Source organism: Plectrocnemia conspersa, unplaced genomic scaffold (genome assembly GCF_051122295.1).
Source record: "Plectrocnemia conspersa isolate PC_06_02 unplaced genomic scaffold, ASM5112229v1 ptg000013l, whole genome shotgun sequence".
NCBI lineage: Eukaryota > Metazoa > Arthropoda > Insecta > Trichoptera > Polycentropodidae > Plectrocnemia > Plectrocnemia conspersa.
In genome coordinates this window covers 1,185,001-1,201,767 of record NW_028277177.1, presented here as the reverse complement: position 1 = coordinate 1,201,767, position 16,767 = coordinate 1,185,001, and the positions used below count along the sequence as shown (strand labels likewise).

At 35.6% G+C, this 16,767-nt stretch overlaps 2 protein-coding genes across 5 annotated transcripts in view; both read left to right on the top strand.

Moving 5' to 3' along the window:
* The first annotated feature begins 1,363 nt into the window (after positions 1-1,363).
* Positions 1,364-3,005, top strand: LOC148226884 (enoyl-CoA delta isomerase 1, mitochondrial-like). Of its 2 annotated transcripts, none has more exons than XM_088202143.1 (5): positions 1,364-1,490; positions 1,926-2,172; positions 2,240-2,386; positions 2,455-2,667; positions 2,738-3,005. In XM_088202143.1, exons 2-5 carry the CDS (start codon positions 1,930-1,932, stop codon positions 2,999-3,001), a joined length of 867 nt encoding a protein of 288 aa, XP_088058269.1. In that variant the 5' UTR covers positions 1,364-1,490; positions 1,926-1,929; the 3' UTR covers positions 3,002-3,005. The 2 variants fall into 2 exon arrangements, with proteins under 2 accessions (XP_088058269.1, XP_088058270.1); XM_088202144.1 differs by lacking the exon at positions 1,364-1,490 and adding an exon at positions 1,698-1,826.
* A 5,279-nt stretch (positions 3,006-8,284) lies between these two features.
* The window catches only part of tty (tweety), a 49,636-nt gene continuing 41,153 nt past the window's right edge, over positions 8,285-16,767 (top strand). For all 3 annotated transcript variants that reach the window (XM_088202106.1, XM_088202104.1, XM_088202105.1), the window contains exon 1: positions 8,285-8,464. The gene's annotated coding sequence lies outside the window, so the exon portion shown is untranslated. The remainder of the gene's footprint in view (positions 8,465-16,767) is intronic.

Here is a 16,767-nt window from a genome sequence, read left to right as displayed (position 1 = left end):
TCTGACTACAGTCATTGCTTAATTTTTTCATAAAAAAAGACGATCCGAAGAACCTCTTTTTGAAAAGATTTTCTGAGAAACTGTAGTCTTTTTGCTTTCGCATCGCTTAAGAGTTTATTTATCGAGTTCGTGTTAATTATAAGTTTTGAGAGAATATTGTTATTATTTATTTCGTTCGAAAATAATTGTAAAAAAACGGTTAATCAATTCAAAAAACTGCTTTTCGTTTCATTTTAAAATGCCTTGTATTGTTTTTAACTTTCTTTTAGTACTTGTGACGTTTGAGCAGATATGAAGATTTTGCAGATTTTCAAAGTTTGCCATAAAGCTTATAATACCCTCAGTTTCGTTATGCGGAGCGCGTATCACTTTGACAATTTGTTGATGATTCGCGTTCTGTATGATACATTTATTCATAGCGTGCTCAAATATGGCTTGATTTTCTGGAAGAACTCCGTGTTGTTTAAATAATTTAAAAAAAGAGATTTTAGAGATTTTATCTCTATTTGTATCTTAGAACTTTTTTGCGAAGACCGTTCGTGATATAATTCGTTATATTTTAATTGTTGATGTAAGCAATCAAATACACGGCGATGTCAGAACGGCCGTTCGTATCACGAAAAGTCGCTAATCAACAACACTGTAAATATTTTCGTATCCTAAACACAAACACATAAAATCTAATAATAATACCTGTTTTAATGCTGATTATTGAATTATCAACATTAAAAAAGTATTATTATTAGAAATTGCCCTTTGACCTTTGAAACTTGTAAAAATGCTCGAGTTAATGGTGGAGAGGGAAGAAATTTCTTCTTCATCAACAATTTATTGTTCTTAAGCGAGCACGTCCTACAGATAACACAAGTACAAACAACTTGGGTGCTACCGCTACGGTGCTGCGTGGTATTAGTATCGACCAGATTCCATACCAGGCGGAATTGTCGTGGAGAACAAGATTGTATCTTTGAAAGTTTGTTAGTAAAGGAACGTCTGTTATGTATATGAGCGAATAAAAAGTATGTATAATGACCATTAGGAGGCATTGGAAAAACCTGTCAAAAATAAGTTTCGTGCAATGACGAAACCTAAGAATACTATTTTTAGCATTGATTTTACCATTGATAAAAATACCAATTATACATAAAGAAAATAACTAAAAAATAAAAATTGCTATTGTTATGTTTAAACAATATAAAATATTATTCGGTTAAATTAACATTTTTTATAAAGTTTCATTTTAATTTTCTGTGTATTTTCCTGTTTTTTGCGATTGATATATTTTTGTAGTTAATTTAAGATTTAACAATAAATAAATATATTTTTCAAATATGTCATCATTTAGATAAAGCAAGTTTAGCGTTTATTATTGTCGGCGGTGTTGCCATATAAACTTTATTTTGACTTTATCTCAGTTGCTGTCTGGCGTCGCATAGGTCGCATATACTTTTCGGAACTTTTGTTTTATTGGGTTTTTTACATCATAAAATGTAAGTGTTTTTTATTTAATCTTCTTCGTTTGCTGTGTAATATATTAAATCGATACCATAATCTTATATATAATTTTAAGTAATTGTACAATTAAAAAGTGTTTGTGAGCACGTACGCATTTTTGTCAATACATACTCACTCTTATACCCAAATAGAGAAGAAATAAAAGTTTATGTTTATAAACATTTAGATCGTCATTGTTTGATAACAGTTTATCTGACATTCGATAACAGATACGTAAGCACGTAAGCGAACGTTCGAGAGATATATTTTTAATTAGTTTATTTAATTACACGAGCGTTCGAGAGTGTTTTGTTGCGACGAAGTGTACCTATGTAAATTAAAATTTTGTAGTTTATCAAGCAAATAATCTCAGAAAATATTAAAAAAACCGGTTTCAAAGTCACGGGTGTTTTATTGTTGTTATATTTCAGCGCCATGTTTTCTCCTGGATGGTTATTTTGCAACACTGCCAAAATTTTGACCAGAACGACACATATGCGCGCTATGAGCGCAGCAGTGCCCATTTTGGACATCAAAGTGAGCGAAAAAACCGGCGTTGCCGTCGTAAATATGAATAATCCCCCAGTAAACGTATTAAATTTGGAAATGTTAAAAGCAATAATCAAAACTTGTGACGAATTGGGAAATAACAAATCTAGAGGAATGATTTTGACTTCGGTTCGTTTTCATATGTAAATACGTTTGTAGTAAAATATACATTAATTAATCAAATATGTCGTTTTAGGCGTTAGGGAATGTTTTCTCGGCGGGATTGGACATAAACGAGTTCATAAAGCCGGATAAAGACAGATTTGAAGCTTATTGGAGCTCTGTACAAAATTTTTGGTGGAAGTTATACGGCGCCCATTTTCCAACGGCGGCCGCCATTAATGTATTGTTATTTTTTTAAAGAATAAATATTTTACATAACTTGGCCTTAACGCTTATTTTAACGTCCAGGGTCACTCTCCGGCCGGCGGGTGTTTAGCTGCAATTTCGTGCGAATATCGAGTGATGGTTGAAGGAAACTTTAAAATCGGAATCAACGACGTGGTTTTAGGATTTCCACCTCCAGCTTTCGTCCAAAACACGCTAAAATCGACTATTTCCGTCCGCGAGGCGGAAGTCGCTCTGAATCTCGGCAAACTTTTTTCAGTCCAAGAAGCGCTAAAAGTGAGCATAAAAATTTTATTAAATCGATGTTCAATAATTTGATAATAAATATTTATTTTTAACGTTACAGATCGGCTTGATAGACGAAACTGCTGATGACAAGCGAGAAGCTGTGGCAAAATGCAAACTTTTTATTCACCGATTCGAAAAAATGAACCCGTTTGCTAGAAATTTTACTAAGAATACGTTTAGAAAAAATATAATGGAAGAACTCAAGCGTACGAAGGAAGTGTGTCTCAAAAATATGTATTCTCTCGTAACCGATGAAAATGTTCAAACAGATTTAGAAATATATGTACAAAATTTGAGATCTAAGAATAAAATGAATAATTAATTAATGTGCTTGTTTTTTTGCAACTATAATGGGAGAGTGGGGGTAACTGTTATTTGTATTTATGCGCATCTTGAATTTGGCACATAAAGATAAAATAACTCAATTCGTAAGTATTATATACATGTATGGAAGATAAAAACAATACCAATGAGTGAATCAGTAAAATTAAGTGAGGGTTTTTCGAAAAATAAAAAATTATAGAACAATAAATTTTATTTATTTATACTGTGTGCCTCAAAACATGGTGTAAATAACCTGGATGACCCTGAGAGCGAGTTTCTTGATTTCAACTCCATAATCTCGCGCCTGCTCGCTTTTTACAAGCAGAGTTATGGATAAAAATTTCCTAAAACAATAGTTCTGACTTTACATTACCTATAAAGGTAATCTTTAAGGACAATTTCTTAAAAGAGTAGTGACAATGAATAGAGTTTTTGCTTCATTGCTATAAACATAAAACGACAGAAATTTCAGCAGCATATAAGAACAAATCATTAAGCAAAGCATGTTTACGTGATTAGGAATCGATGCAGCCATTTTAAGGACATCGTTGCGACTCAGGCTCGGGTTTTCACTATCCATTTCAAATAACAATCGTAAAATATATAGATGCCAAAAATTAGATTTATATATAAAATGAAAAAAAAAAATTATATATTTAATATGTTTAAGCAGAGCGTTTTCCATTAGAGCGGGGGGGGGGGGAATTTTTTTATTCAGTGGTCATTTATTTAGAATTTTATTAAATGGTATATATTTTTCTAGCCAAATTCAAGGGAGCGTCCCTGCTTAGAATCTACGTTAAAATCAATAAAATCTTACCGTCACCGTTGCAGTGGAAACGAGCGGTTATCTATCGTTCATATTAAGACTTTTTATAACAATATTGCGATATAAGTGAGAATCAAACGAAGGAAGTATATCTTAACCAAATTTTGACCAATAGGAGAGCGCAAAAAACAATTATCATTTCCCAGAAGTCAAAAATCCACGGCAAAAGCAATAAAATCTGTCGCATTGGGTACGCTCGGTAACGAGCATTCCCACAGCGATGGCACCGACACGTTTTTATTGTATTTGACGTGGATTTTTGATTTCTGAGAAGTGATAAGTTCACTATTTTTAATAAAAAGCTGACGTAAACATTACAACTGGGAGTTAATGCTAAACAATCGACAACAATTTCGACGTCTGGTCCCCGCACAATTATATTGAAAAGGTCATATTCTTGTATACGACAATGCGCGAACAACAAGTTGGGGTATGAAATGTTGCCTAAAACATCATTTTTTTTAATGTATTTTAGCCATTTCTTTTTGGTCCAAATCTTCCACAACCAAGCTGCTGCTGAAAGTGCATTTCCAGCAACTCCGGAGTTTTAAACCACAAAAATAAATATGTTTGCAATTAAATGGCATAAACGACTCTAACAGTGCTAACTTCAATTGATAAATTTAATTAGTAGTTGGATATTTATCTATTAACCTAATAATTAAATTTATTTTACATGTATTGAAACATAAATCGATACATGAATTAAAGAAATTGTTAATGGGTAAGAGTATTTATGTATATAATATTATATACATATATGTATATGATATATGTATTATTCATAAGTGCAAGATGGAGCATCTCATTGCATAGTCGAATCGGCAAAGAAACTCCTTTTATTACTTAAAATTTTGTATCATAATGGTCATGCTGTTGTTAATCCGATAAAAAATGGAATAACAAGGTAATGCTAATTAAATATATACTTTTTAAAGGTATCGAGAGATATTGAAGGATCATTCAATTGACGCCTAATATTGTTCCACAAATTATTATTTTTTTGGTTACAAACAAAACTATATAAATGAACGAACAAATATAATATCTAATTAAATTCTTTTATGCCGTTTATTTTTATACAATCATGGAATAATTCTACATTTTGATTTTCCACTCTCCACTCCATTAGTACAGAAAAATTCGATATAAAAATGTATGTTTGCATATATAACAATACACTAAAACATGTGTAGTAAATATGTAATATTGTTATATAGCAGAACTTACAAAAAACAACACAATTTCCATACAGGAAGTAGCAACTAGGTATAAACACTAGGTTATGCATATATGTAAAATCTTAACTATTGTACTATATCGCTTATTTCCTTGCATTATTAAAAGCAATTTAATATATTTTATTGGTTTACGATTAATAATGTTAAATTTAGAAAGGATAGACTAAAAATAACATTAAATAAATATTTTCCCGTAATTTTTACGTCAACAATTTTTTGACTGACTTTTTAGTCATAAATTACCAAAAAAAATATTTTTAACAATTAGCTTTATAAGCTTTGAAACTCGTCTAGACATAATACACAAATAATAATAGCCTCGCATATAAAACGCATTGTTTGAACAATCCTTTGTAATTATTGGACAGTCGCCTAACTAAAATAATTTAAAGGTAAATTTGACTCTCAATTGGCTTTATCTCCTATTTTTCCGAGATATACTTTCTATATTAATTTGTTATTAATTCACATTTTATTTTATTAATTGACATTTGCATTATTAAATTTATACTTTAATTAAACAGCCAATAAGGTTGAGAATAAATGTCTAAATTCGACGCGGCGTGCTATAAAGATACATCATTTAACATGTACTCAAGAAGCTCAAAGTGAGAGTATAATTGGGATACAGATGGATGGTAAATCAATAAATTACATTATATTTGCGGATGATATAGTAATACACCGATGAACGATAAAAAATATTCGCACAATACAAATCCTTACATGGTACATGGGTGAATAAAAAACGTGACTCATTTCAGAAAATTAAAAAAGGATCATCGACGATTAAAAAGCTGAACAGAATTGTTAACAAAATATCTAAGAATCTGGAAGAAAAACGATACTGTTCTGCAGCATTTTTGGACATTACACAGGCTTTTGATAAAGTGTTGCATGAAGGTTTATTACACAAAATAAAAATTAGCATGCCTCATTATTTATTCATATCAACAATAAGTATTATTTTAAAGCAGTGTTTATACAGAACATCACTCCAGTGGCGTAGCTAGGGTATGTGCCGCCCAGGGCGATCCTTAAAATTGCCGCCCCCCCCCCATACATTTTTTGCAGGGTCATAAAATCTGCATTTCTTAAAATAATAAATTGGTTATTATTAAGCTCTTCTTATTCGTGGATTTATATATGTTTTAATGCATTCAGAGATAAGAACCACACTAGACGATCCCATCGCGAATATGCCGCCCCTAAGCAAGTGCCGCCCGGGGCGGCCCGCCCCCTCCGCCCCCCCATAGCTACGCCACTGCATCACTCTTTCCAATAAATTCAGGCGTTCCTTCGGGAAGCGTGCCTATGCTGTACCAATGTTGTATCTCATGTACACTGCAGATCTCTCAAAGACGAAAAATACTATGGTGACCACCTCTGCTCACGGTGGTATTACTATCACATAACGACCCAACCATCGCTTCTAGTATGCTGCACGAAAGCCTTAATAATATTCAGTCATGGTTCGAAAAGTGGAGGATAAAGGCAAACAAATCCAGGTTGGTAAATGTAACATCAGTGTATCTCAATAGTAAAAATACTGATAGCAAACTGACGGACGATATTACACGATCAGTCGAGACTGACATCAGTCTTCATGAAAATGCTTTCGGGTGATACGTTTTCCGCGGAAAAAAATAAGGCGACGTGCTGTTATTTACATAATTATTTGGTTAAAACCCAACCACGGCATTATTTGGCATCGAATTGGAAAATCACAAAACAATATGGAAATGAATTACTTGATTTGGAGCCCATTAGCACATGAAATTCACCAAACGAAGTAAAAATGATAAGACAAAAATTTTGTCACTTTTTCAATAACGAGGGTATATTGGATATTCGCAAGAATTAATAATAAATATTTGACTATATTCATTTATTATGTTATGTTTTATTCGTTTTAATAAATGAATTAAATATTTTAAGCGTTTTTATTTGAAAATAACATACTCGGGGTCGCTCGAATTTGTCCAAAAAACGAAGATATTGAAAGTTCCAACTCTTCGGAGTATAAACATCATCTACCCCGGCCCCTCATCCTCGAGACGTTATTATTTTTTTTAATTCTCGTCGGTAATTTGATCTTAATGTGTTTATTTTTTTTTAATATCGTCGATAGCGGCCAGAGGCTTAATTTTTTTATAAATTATCAGCAACCTTTCCAAAGCTTCATTTCTCTTATACATACTTATTTACATAATTCTTATGGGTTTTATCCTAGAGAATAGGCAATGATTCTAATGTAAATAAAAAATCTTTCTCTGCCACAAGCCCTGGTAGTTGGTGGCGACGTGGTAGCGTTCTCGACGCATACCTCCATCGCTGTCCGAGCGGTGACTGATAGATTAGACTGATGGAATGTATTACACGATCAGTCTGTTGTCCGCACCAGTCCACACCAGACTGACGAAAATTATCAAAATATTTAAATATCTGTCAGTCCGGGTCATCAGTCCGTCATTCAACGCGTTACACGTACAGTCTGGCGTCAATCAGACCACAATTATGGACTGAACTGACGACAGACTGAACGTGTAACCTACGTCAAATATCTTGACATGCACTTAAGCCGAAGATTAACATGGAAAAAACACATATTCAGAAAAAGGAAGCAACTTGGTATAAGGACGATAAAAACGCACTGGCGCATAGGTCGCAGATCACGGCTGTCGACAGTAAACAAATTATTATATACAGTGTAAGATATTATGTTATGACTGGAGAATCATCCTTACCAGTTAGCTGCTATAGTTTCCAAACCTAGAAACGTGCACAACAAATGTATTTTACAACAAGATTTGAAAAGAAGCAGTCTAGCTTTTGTAGTAGTTGATTACAGGAAATAGCTAATGAGCTTCTCTCACCACGAAACAATTCAGTCTGACACCAAGCCTGCTCATTATTTTCGCTAGAGACAGATTGGAGATAAAGAAAAAGTGGAAAATGTTGGGTTTGGGTTTGAACAGTTCGGAAAACGTAGTTAGAAGTAATAACTGGTGGTTTTGAGCATTGCGCCGTGCTAATTAATAAGTAGCTATATTTTTTTGTTTTCGGGTAATAATACAAATTTTATTGAAATTCCTTCAATATTTTTTAGGACGATAAATATTTATTTTCGCTATCGAGCTGTAAAGGTGAATAGTAACCGACGGTCGTTCGCGTTACTAAGGAACGCGCTTCGCCCGCCGGGCGGTCGTTCAGTTCGCGAGCGACGGCGGTCGGCCGCGGTCGTCGTCCGTCGTTCGTCGATCGTGTGGTCTCGCGTTGCCGATATTCGCGAGTCGCAGTCGCAGTCGGCCGCGTGACCGGCGCCGGCGGCCTGCGCGAAACAGGGGCGAATGGGGCTCTAGGCCCTCCGCCCGCGAGGACGGCCGAGCGGGTGAGTCTCCCTTATTTCTGTTTTTCTTCCGCCTCTTATCGATTAGCGTTCGGCGTCGCCGAGACTGACCGATCCTGACTCCGCTCCGAGATCGACGACGACGGCGAAAGGGGGCGAGCTCGCGTCGCTCGAGTCGCTCGAGTCGCTCGAGCCGCTCGTGTTCGGGTAGCTTGTGCAGCACGCCCCCGCGCTAAAGGACATGCGCCGATACTACCCTCTTATCTCTGCGCTCCGTTCCGGTCCTACGTCTATTATTTGTCATTTTACTCATTTTTCTTATGAAAATAAGAGTAAAATGTAAAGCCACCCGCGTACGCTCACACGCACGATACCAGATGCGCCGACGTACCCCCTCCGGCGTCGTGACGTAATAAACGTGAGCGCCGCTCTTAAATTAACAACAATAAATTCAATACGGAGGCAATGGCCGGAAAAATATTTTCTTCGACCGTTCCGAAAACGCGTTCATAGCCGAATACATTTGTTCTTGGACCAATACGTCGATAGCAGGAAGATGCATCGAACTGATTGTTGACATTGTGTCACTCTATCTCTGTCGATTATTGTTGTATAGTATATGTAGTTCCATCACTACTAGTACTAGTCTTAATATAAATGTTGGGTGGGCAAAAAGTATCTATACCTTTAGATTCTAAATGTATAGCGATATTTCCATACCGCGTAAAACAATTTTGTAAAATAGGTTCTATGTTATTTATTAAAATAATGCCATAAAAAATTAGATTAGTTCCTCATAGCTGATATTAAACAGACTTATTTTATTTTACTTAACGTATATTATGAATATTTTTTATTAAATTTATTTTTTGTGTGTTTTTTTATAACTTGAAAATCGTTGACATTATTTTCATTGCATGCTGGCAAAAAAGATACGATAAAAAAACAATAAAAAAAATTGAATTTTTTGCGGGGATAAAATTTGTATTATAGTTTTTCAATGAGGTTTTTTGTAACCATCCGAGTTATATTTATTAGCTTATTTCTATGAAGTGGACGATCTTTTTAGTGAGATGTGAAACTCGATAAATTTATTAATTACAATCAAAATACATGTATTCACAGAAGGTCTATTCACGACAATTTCATTTTCAATTCAATTTAACTTTCTATAACCAACAAGGGTCTTTATTTTTAGATTCTGTAAACTTGAATTATTCTTATTTTGAAAAAATAAAATTTGTTCCACCCCCCCATATTCATGGAGCAAATTTTTCAACAGTTATTAATTCTCATATTATAATGGAACAAAATCTGTATACCAACATCGGGTGTTTTATGGTTAATTTTCTATTCTTGGTTTCAATTTTTCTACAAATGCCGCTCGCTTAGTCGAAGAAAGGATCGATGATTAATTTCCCTAAAATACTGTTACAAACTCAATCTCGGAGCACGTTTTGCAACTTACCATTCTTCTGGATATCGTAAATAATCAATTTATCATCATTATTTTTGAGAACTAATGAACATACTTCGAAACGTAGCTGTATTTGCGTTTTGCTCATTTCGTGCGACACCATTTGCTTATTTTTCACATTTCCTATGGCATCAAGATATCGAAGGAATAACTAAATCGAGTTTTTCAACGAAGCCCATTTTCATTTTCAAGTTATTATCGCTAATACGAAATTTATCGATTCAGCGCTTACAGTTCTCTAACTAATAGTACCCTTGTCAAATCCCAAATTATATTTCTCATGGCCTGCGCCGCAGTGTTTCAGTTTGAATTTGTACAAAAAAGGATACCTTAATCTTATCTCAACACTAAATAATGGAAACAAATTTTGATACTGGTCGATTAGTGACAGGCCAACGCTGCGTTTGCATACATACACTGAAGCAATTTGGCGCATGCGCGAAAGTCGTGTTGACACTCGAGTGACGTATTTTATCGTTAACTAATTCTCAAAAACAAGCACGTTTTTTATTTTATTTATATTAAGTTTAAAACTATTCAATTTTTTTGTAAATTAGAAATAAAACAGAGTTGAATAACACAATTTGATTATATTATTTTTGTTCTTATGCGACCTACAGATTGGATCAGGGCTGTGGAGTCGGAGTTGGAGTCGTGGTGTTTTGACCGGAGTTGGAGTCGGAGTCGGAGTCGTGAAAAATGAGCGACTCCGAGCATTTTTTAAATTATGAAATTTATGAACCGTGCTATAAATCGATCGCTGCCAAGTTTACGATAGGAAATTTGCACAACACCACGCTTCTAGACAACGGAAGACAGTCTTGTCTATTGAAATAGCACCATTTTCGTGTCTTGTCGACACGTGGGGCGCGGAGAGCAGATGCGCTGTTTCGCTTTATGTCCATCCAACATAAGAGAACCGACTAATTTTAGCACCTCCAGTTTTAAAAGCGTCTCGCCGCCTCCGCGAGGCGGATAGAAGGAAGAGAAGAAGTCTCCCTATAAATTGCGCACAATGGACAGGGCCCGCATTGTTGTGCCTGCCAGATGTGTTGCAGTTTTTTCGCACGCTTCGCCTTTTATGCGCCGCGTCGCTCTCTTGTTGACCTGTTTTTCTCCGCGTCTCCTCTCCCTCCCGACGCAGAGAGATTGAAGATTCGAAACGGCCAGATCCGGAGAAGAGCTGACAAAAACAGACCATTTCCTGCCTTCGCCTTGGTCATCGGGTTGATTAGACCATCCCGTGCTTTGATTGCCTCATCAGCATGCTGGCTGTGTCGCGTGACCGACTAGCTCATGTTTGGCTCTTGCCTACCTTAATCTGTAAAGATCTGATCTGTAATTTATCACCGTTCGGGTTTGCTTTCAGTAATTACGCTCCTAGTTCTCGAGACGTAATGCGTGATTATTAGATAGATTACTAGCCGATCGAAGAAGTTTGTCCGATGAGAAGACACGCTGCCAGCGTTCGAATAAAGTTGTATAAACTCGCTGGAGAAAACATGGCTAATAATTCATTATTAAGGGTTAATTTGATTAACACGAAACTTTACCCGACAAAGATAATCTAGTTTTCAAACGTGTACTCCAAATAATTGTCACGTTGTTATATAATCGAATGTGATATACACTCATTCGTCATCAATTATTATCCGAAATGTTATTGAAGCGTTGCGCAATTCGAATAGTCCAATAAAAATTGGTTTTAGTAGTTTCTTACGCTTTCGTGCAATGCATCAATAAGCCGGCCTGCCGAGAGGGGGAGGGGACAAATTCCCGGAGCCCGTTCTCCTTGAAGGGCCCGACTCTGGAAAAAAAATTATACCAAGAATATATGTATTTATAAAAAAAAATAAAAATCGACCTCAAATAATGAATCTATATAAGTTGCTTCGGCCCTTTTTATGCATACAATAAATAAAAAGAGCGGAACATTGCCTTCAAAAGCACCCACTTTCTAGGTAATACTTTCACAATAAACATTATTATTCAAAGGGACAGACTGTAGTTTTTTGACGCGGCTCCGTTTGTGTTAAAATTTCTTTGTAATTGCTTTTTGAAAGTTTAAAAAATATTAGACATGAGAAAAAATATTCAACGAATGTAAATTAGTAGCAGTAAATTTATGTATTCGATCTTAATTTTCAGATCGAATACCTAAGAAATAATGAAATCAACAACAGCATCAGTTGAATTATATAAATTTAATATTTTTATAGATTGTATTATCAGTAATTTGACAACTGGATTTAATGCAGTAAAATAAATAAACAATACATTCAGTTTCACGTGGTTATTCCGAAGAGAAAATGTAGAAAAACAGTCGAATCTATCCTGAAAATTCCATTTCAGTAAAATCATATCTGAATATATTTTCACCAGTAGATATATACATATATATATTTTTACCAATGAAAATATAAATTATCTGGCAGGTGCTAGTAAAATCATATGATTTCAACTTTTCTATATGTAGTAATATATATATTTACATTCTTTTCATTATTTATTTACATCCGATGTATAAATATTACAGTGAATGTGTATTTTTTGGTAAAGTTTTATATTTTCACTAATAAAGTCCAAATAAATTTTCACCGGTAGATGTATATTTCTACTAGCGAAAATATAATTTAACGCTAATATGCTACTCTAAAATGTCTATAAAATGACAGTCTCGAAATGTCCATTTGCTGTTCAAACCCAAACCCAACCTATTGAAAGTTCTAAAACTAATTAGTCTTAGAACTTTTATTAGGTCAAGACCGAAATACAAACTGTCAACTTATCTCTCAGGGGAAAATAAGCGGAAGAATAAGTACAGACAGACATCGCATCTCACATATTGCTCCATAGTTTGTCTGTATTTCGATATTAAACTATTTTAAAAATATGATAGCTGTCCTTACCGCTATTACTATAGACTTCTAATATAAGAGGGCTGATCAAAGTATATTCAAACCGAATTTTGGTCAATAGGAGAGCGCAAAAACAATTATCACTTCTCAGAAATCAAAAATTCACGTCAAAGGCAATAAAATCGTGAACGTTCGGTAACGAGCGGTCAAAGATAACGTGTTATCTTTGCATAAAAAACTCTTCTTAACTAACTTTTCTTTAAAAATATAAGTGCCATTTTTGTCATGAGGCCCGGACTCGTTGTTTTCCCAGGGCCCGGATTCACTCTCGGAGGACCTATCATTGAGTGACGCATTTTATCTCTTATTATCATTGATACATTATTGTAGATTATATTACAGACTTTATTTATAAAGTAATGTTTCTTCACGTGGACTAGATATCTAAAGGGTTTTTGCTTGACTAATTAAAAATCAACATTTCGCCACGAAGCCGAGATTTCCACCAGCGTGTGCGGAACATTAAGTCGAAAATTTCAGCCTTTCTGGGACCCACGCTTTCAATTATAGTAGTCGTCGGGAAGTTTATGTACGTATATGGGTATCCCAAACGTTCGGCGCCGCCCGAAATAGTTACAGTCCGTAGTTTTTCTACGTTTCCACAATGGGCAGGCAACTAACTCGGCGGCGCGTGATCGGAATAGAACCGGCCGGCTTCTAATCTCGGCGTCCAAATTCGTATTTATGTGTTGAAATTAACTTAACCGGTTAAGTCGCGAATTAGTTAACGAGCGCCGTAGCGAGTTCCGCAAAGAACGCGAGGATTGCCCGTCGCCGAGAGTCTCTTTGATGTTCAGGAATATTATGAACGCACGCAATTTCGTAAGAATCGCTTTTGAAACAAATTGCGACGGAATATTTTAACCCCCCCAACCATGTGCTTGATTGTGTTCCTGGTTATTTGCATAGACCATAGAGAATATTATGTTTTGCCCCAATTTTATGAATATATGTATTCTATATTTAGAGAAGCGGTTGCATTCAAAAGGTTAAAATACGGTCGTGGGTCATGTATTTATAAACAGTTTTTTATATAACGTTTTAACAATTCATCCAGGTTCTCAGCGAGCTTGACAAACACAAAGATGATTTCGGCGTTTGCTATGAGGAGCTGGAAAAAATGTGTGATGATGCTCGTCTATTTTAGATTAGTGCTAATATTACTTCCCCCCCATACACACACACCTGTTATGCAGAATTTCAATATAACGAAAATTAAAAATGTGCCAATATTTAAGGATAAATAAAACATGGAAGGGTTTATTCATTCATTATGGCAAAAACTAGGCGGAATTCTGCTAAAACTGACAGCGCAACACATTCGCTGATCTAGATGGGAAGGCATCGTCCTTCAAACTATCATTTAATGTACAAATTTATCAATATGAACCGGTTTAGTGTGCTTTTTTGAGTCACGCCGAAGCAGGAGCGCCAGTGATGTAGTCCTAAAAAAAGAAGTACTGGAACGCTACTCTATTTTGGGGTAATCAATGTGATTTCAGTTTATGTTTACTGATGAAAAATGTGTTGTCCGTGACTCAATTAAATTCAAAGTACTAGCCTTACCACTGATGTGCATTTTTTAAAGATATTTTATGGTATAATTATTGTTTGTATAATGCCCATCATGCCGCATTGGGGAAACCTGTCAAGTTTTGATAATAAAAATTAGATAAACCAAAAAAATGCGTGCAGGCGGAACGGAGTACAAGTTGATCCCGTTCGGTGTTTATTCACAAAAAATATATATTATTATGTTTTTTTATCACAGAGATAATATAATATTAGATAGTCACTAACATTAGTTTTATGGCTCGTATTTTTTCGGGTTAGAATTTTAGAATTTATATTACATGGGTTATAGAACACTTATTAGATGGTCAGAATTTATATTAAATGGCAAGAATTATTTTGATAGATAGTTAGAATCATCTTTTTCAGTTGGCAATAATGTAACTATTGTTGTAACGCTGATGATTGGTACAACTGGTCGATTTGCCATTCGCATTTTGTCAGTTCGTTATCATTATCAAGGTGTTTCTTGCTCGCAACATTGTCAGATATCAACACAACGAGCCAAGCGTGCTCTCCGTCGCCGCTCTGTCGTTATTCTCGCTTCGTTCGTCGCTCTGAAAATCTTCGCGTCCTACATATAATTGAATAGATTCGTTGAGAGTTATTCATGGGGTGTTCAGTGTTCTGGCCAACGCTCGTTCGCTCGCATAGATATATAAGATACAATAGACCCCCTAATAATACGGTAAATTGGGGACGTGCTATTTGGGTGCATATATTTATAAATGATATGCTATTTTTATTCTGATCCAAAGTTGATTTCAATTCTGACCTTTTAATTTGCTGTCCATTTTTATAATACTCGGTTAAACATAGTACTAACGGGACTTTAAACATAATTTGTAATTTAACGTGTCATACGAAATCAACTCAACTTTGAAGAAGTTTTTCCGGGCTCGTCTCTTTTTTTTAAATGCATGAGGTCAGTCAATTTGAATATGTGGATCCAAATTAATTTAATTTGTGGTGAAGCCGTGGTTAAACTCCATGGCCCGTCTTTGTTCAGCGCTCTAATAATACCCTGAATTATTTTTAGACATATTTCTATGGAAATACTATTATACTAATGTCTTATATCGTAATTTCTGGAAAATTTTGTTTTTATTTAGAAATTTGCTATATTCCGTCAATTTAAAATAGTAGTGGGTTGTGAATGGACCACACACGAAGCAATCGTTGATGAATAAAAAAAGAAGTTCGGTTTTGTTGTTCTGTCTCTTCCGGCTTCTGTCGGAAGAATTTTTTCCATGTATTGACTGTGAGGTTTGTTTAAACCGCAGTTTTTTCAATGCTGATTTACGACTGTAGAATGTAGATAAGCATAAAAAATAGTTTAATTTAATCAATACAATGCCAATCTGATCAATATTACTGTGTAAAAATGACTATTGGGACTGGCAATATCTCTTAGCTAATCGCGAACCGCTATAGATAATCGCCGGCTTCCGCGAAAACTTTTCGAATTGCGGTATTATATATGTATAGTATATAAGTTTATATATAGGAGCATTTCGATATTATATGCGCAAAACTTGGGATGGAAATAATTTTACGCGCGGATACGGATTTTTCTGACAGTAATGGCCGATTACGCGCCCGTCCGCGATTTATTGTGTATTCGCACAACAGTGTTTGCGCGCAATTGCCACTTTTTCAACGTCGCCGATTTCAGGTGTGGGCGGCGGCGACGACGGATCCTAGGTTTGAAAGATTCGAAGGATTACGGGGTCGTTTTCTTTTCGGCTTGGGCGAGGGGCCCTCCGTTTCGATTTTGTGCGGCTGGAACCCGTTTGCCCACACTGTAGGCGCACAGGGCCGGAGGGGGCGCGTGGGAGTCACGCGTTGTGTGCTCTCTCTCCTCGGGACCCTAAGAGAGGAGGGTAGGGTACGAGCGCACAAAAGAGGTCGACGAACATATCCAAAAGTGCGCTTCCGCTGTCGGAAGACGGATCGAGAGGTGAGATCGAAAGGAGTGCGGATGCGAGGGCCAACGTGACCGAGGAAGCGCGGCGGATGTGAAGAAACGAAAATCTTAGACGTCTAGTCGCCGAGCTCGCTTAGCTGTGGGAGCAAGAGACTAGTCCTCTATTGGAAACTCACAATGAATGCTTTTGGTTCTGCTTTTTTATATCCCACAAACTGTATTTTTCTCGCACTAAAGATATCAACCGTTCATTGTCCGTCGTTTTTGACGGCGTATTCCGAAACGAAAGACTGACGTGCGACCGCTATAATGTTACGTGTTTGAATTTTAAACTGATGAAACTGACAAGAGCCCTTAGAAGGCAATGGATAACAACTATGTTATGATATAAGCCTTTATATGCATATTTTCAACGTTACGAGTAAGGAAATATAATTCCATTAACTAAATT

Coding starts and splice junctions, on each gene's coding strand:
- LOC148226884 (XM_088202143.1), top strand. CDS start 1,930: ATGTTTTCTCCTGGATGGTTATTTTGCAACACTGCCAAAATTTTGACC. Junction 2,173..2,239: donor GAGGAATGATTTTGACTTCG/GTTCGTTTTCAT, acceptor ATGTCGTTTTAG/GCGTTAGGGAATGTTTTCTC. Junction 2,668..2,737: donor CAGTCCAAGAAGCGCTAAAA/GTGAGCATAAAA, acceptor TTAACGTTACAG/ATCGGCTTGATAGACGAAAC.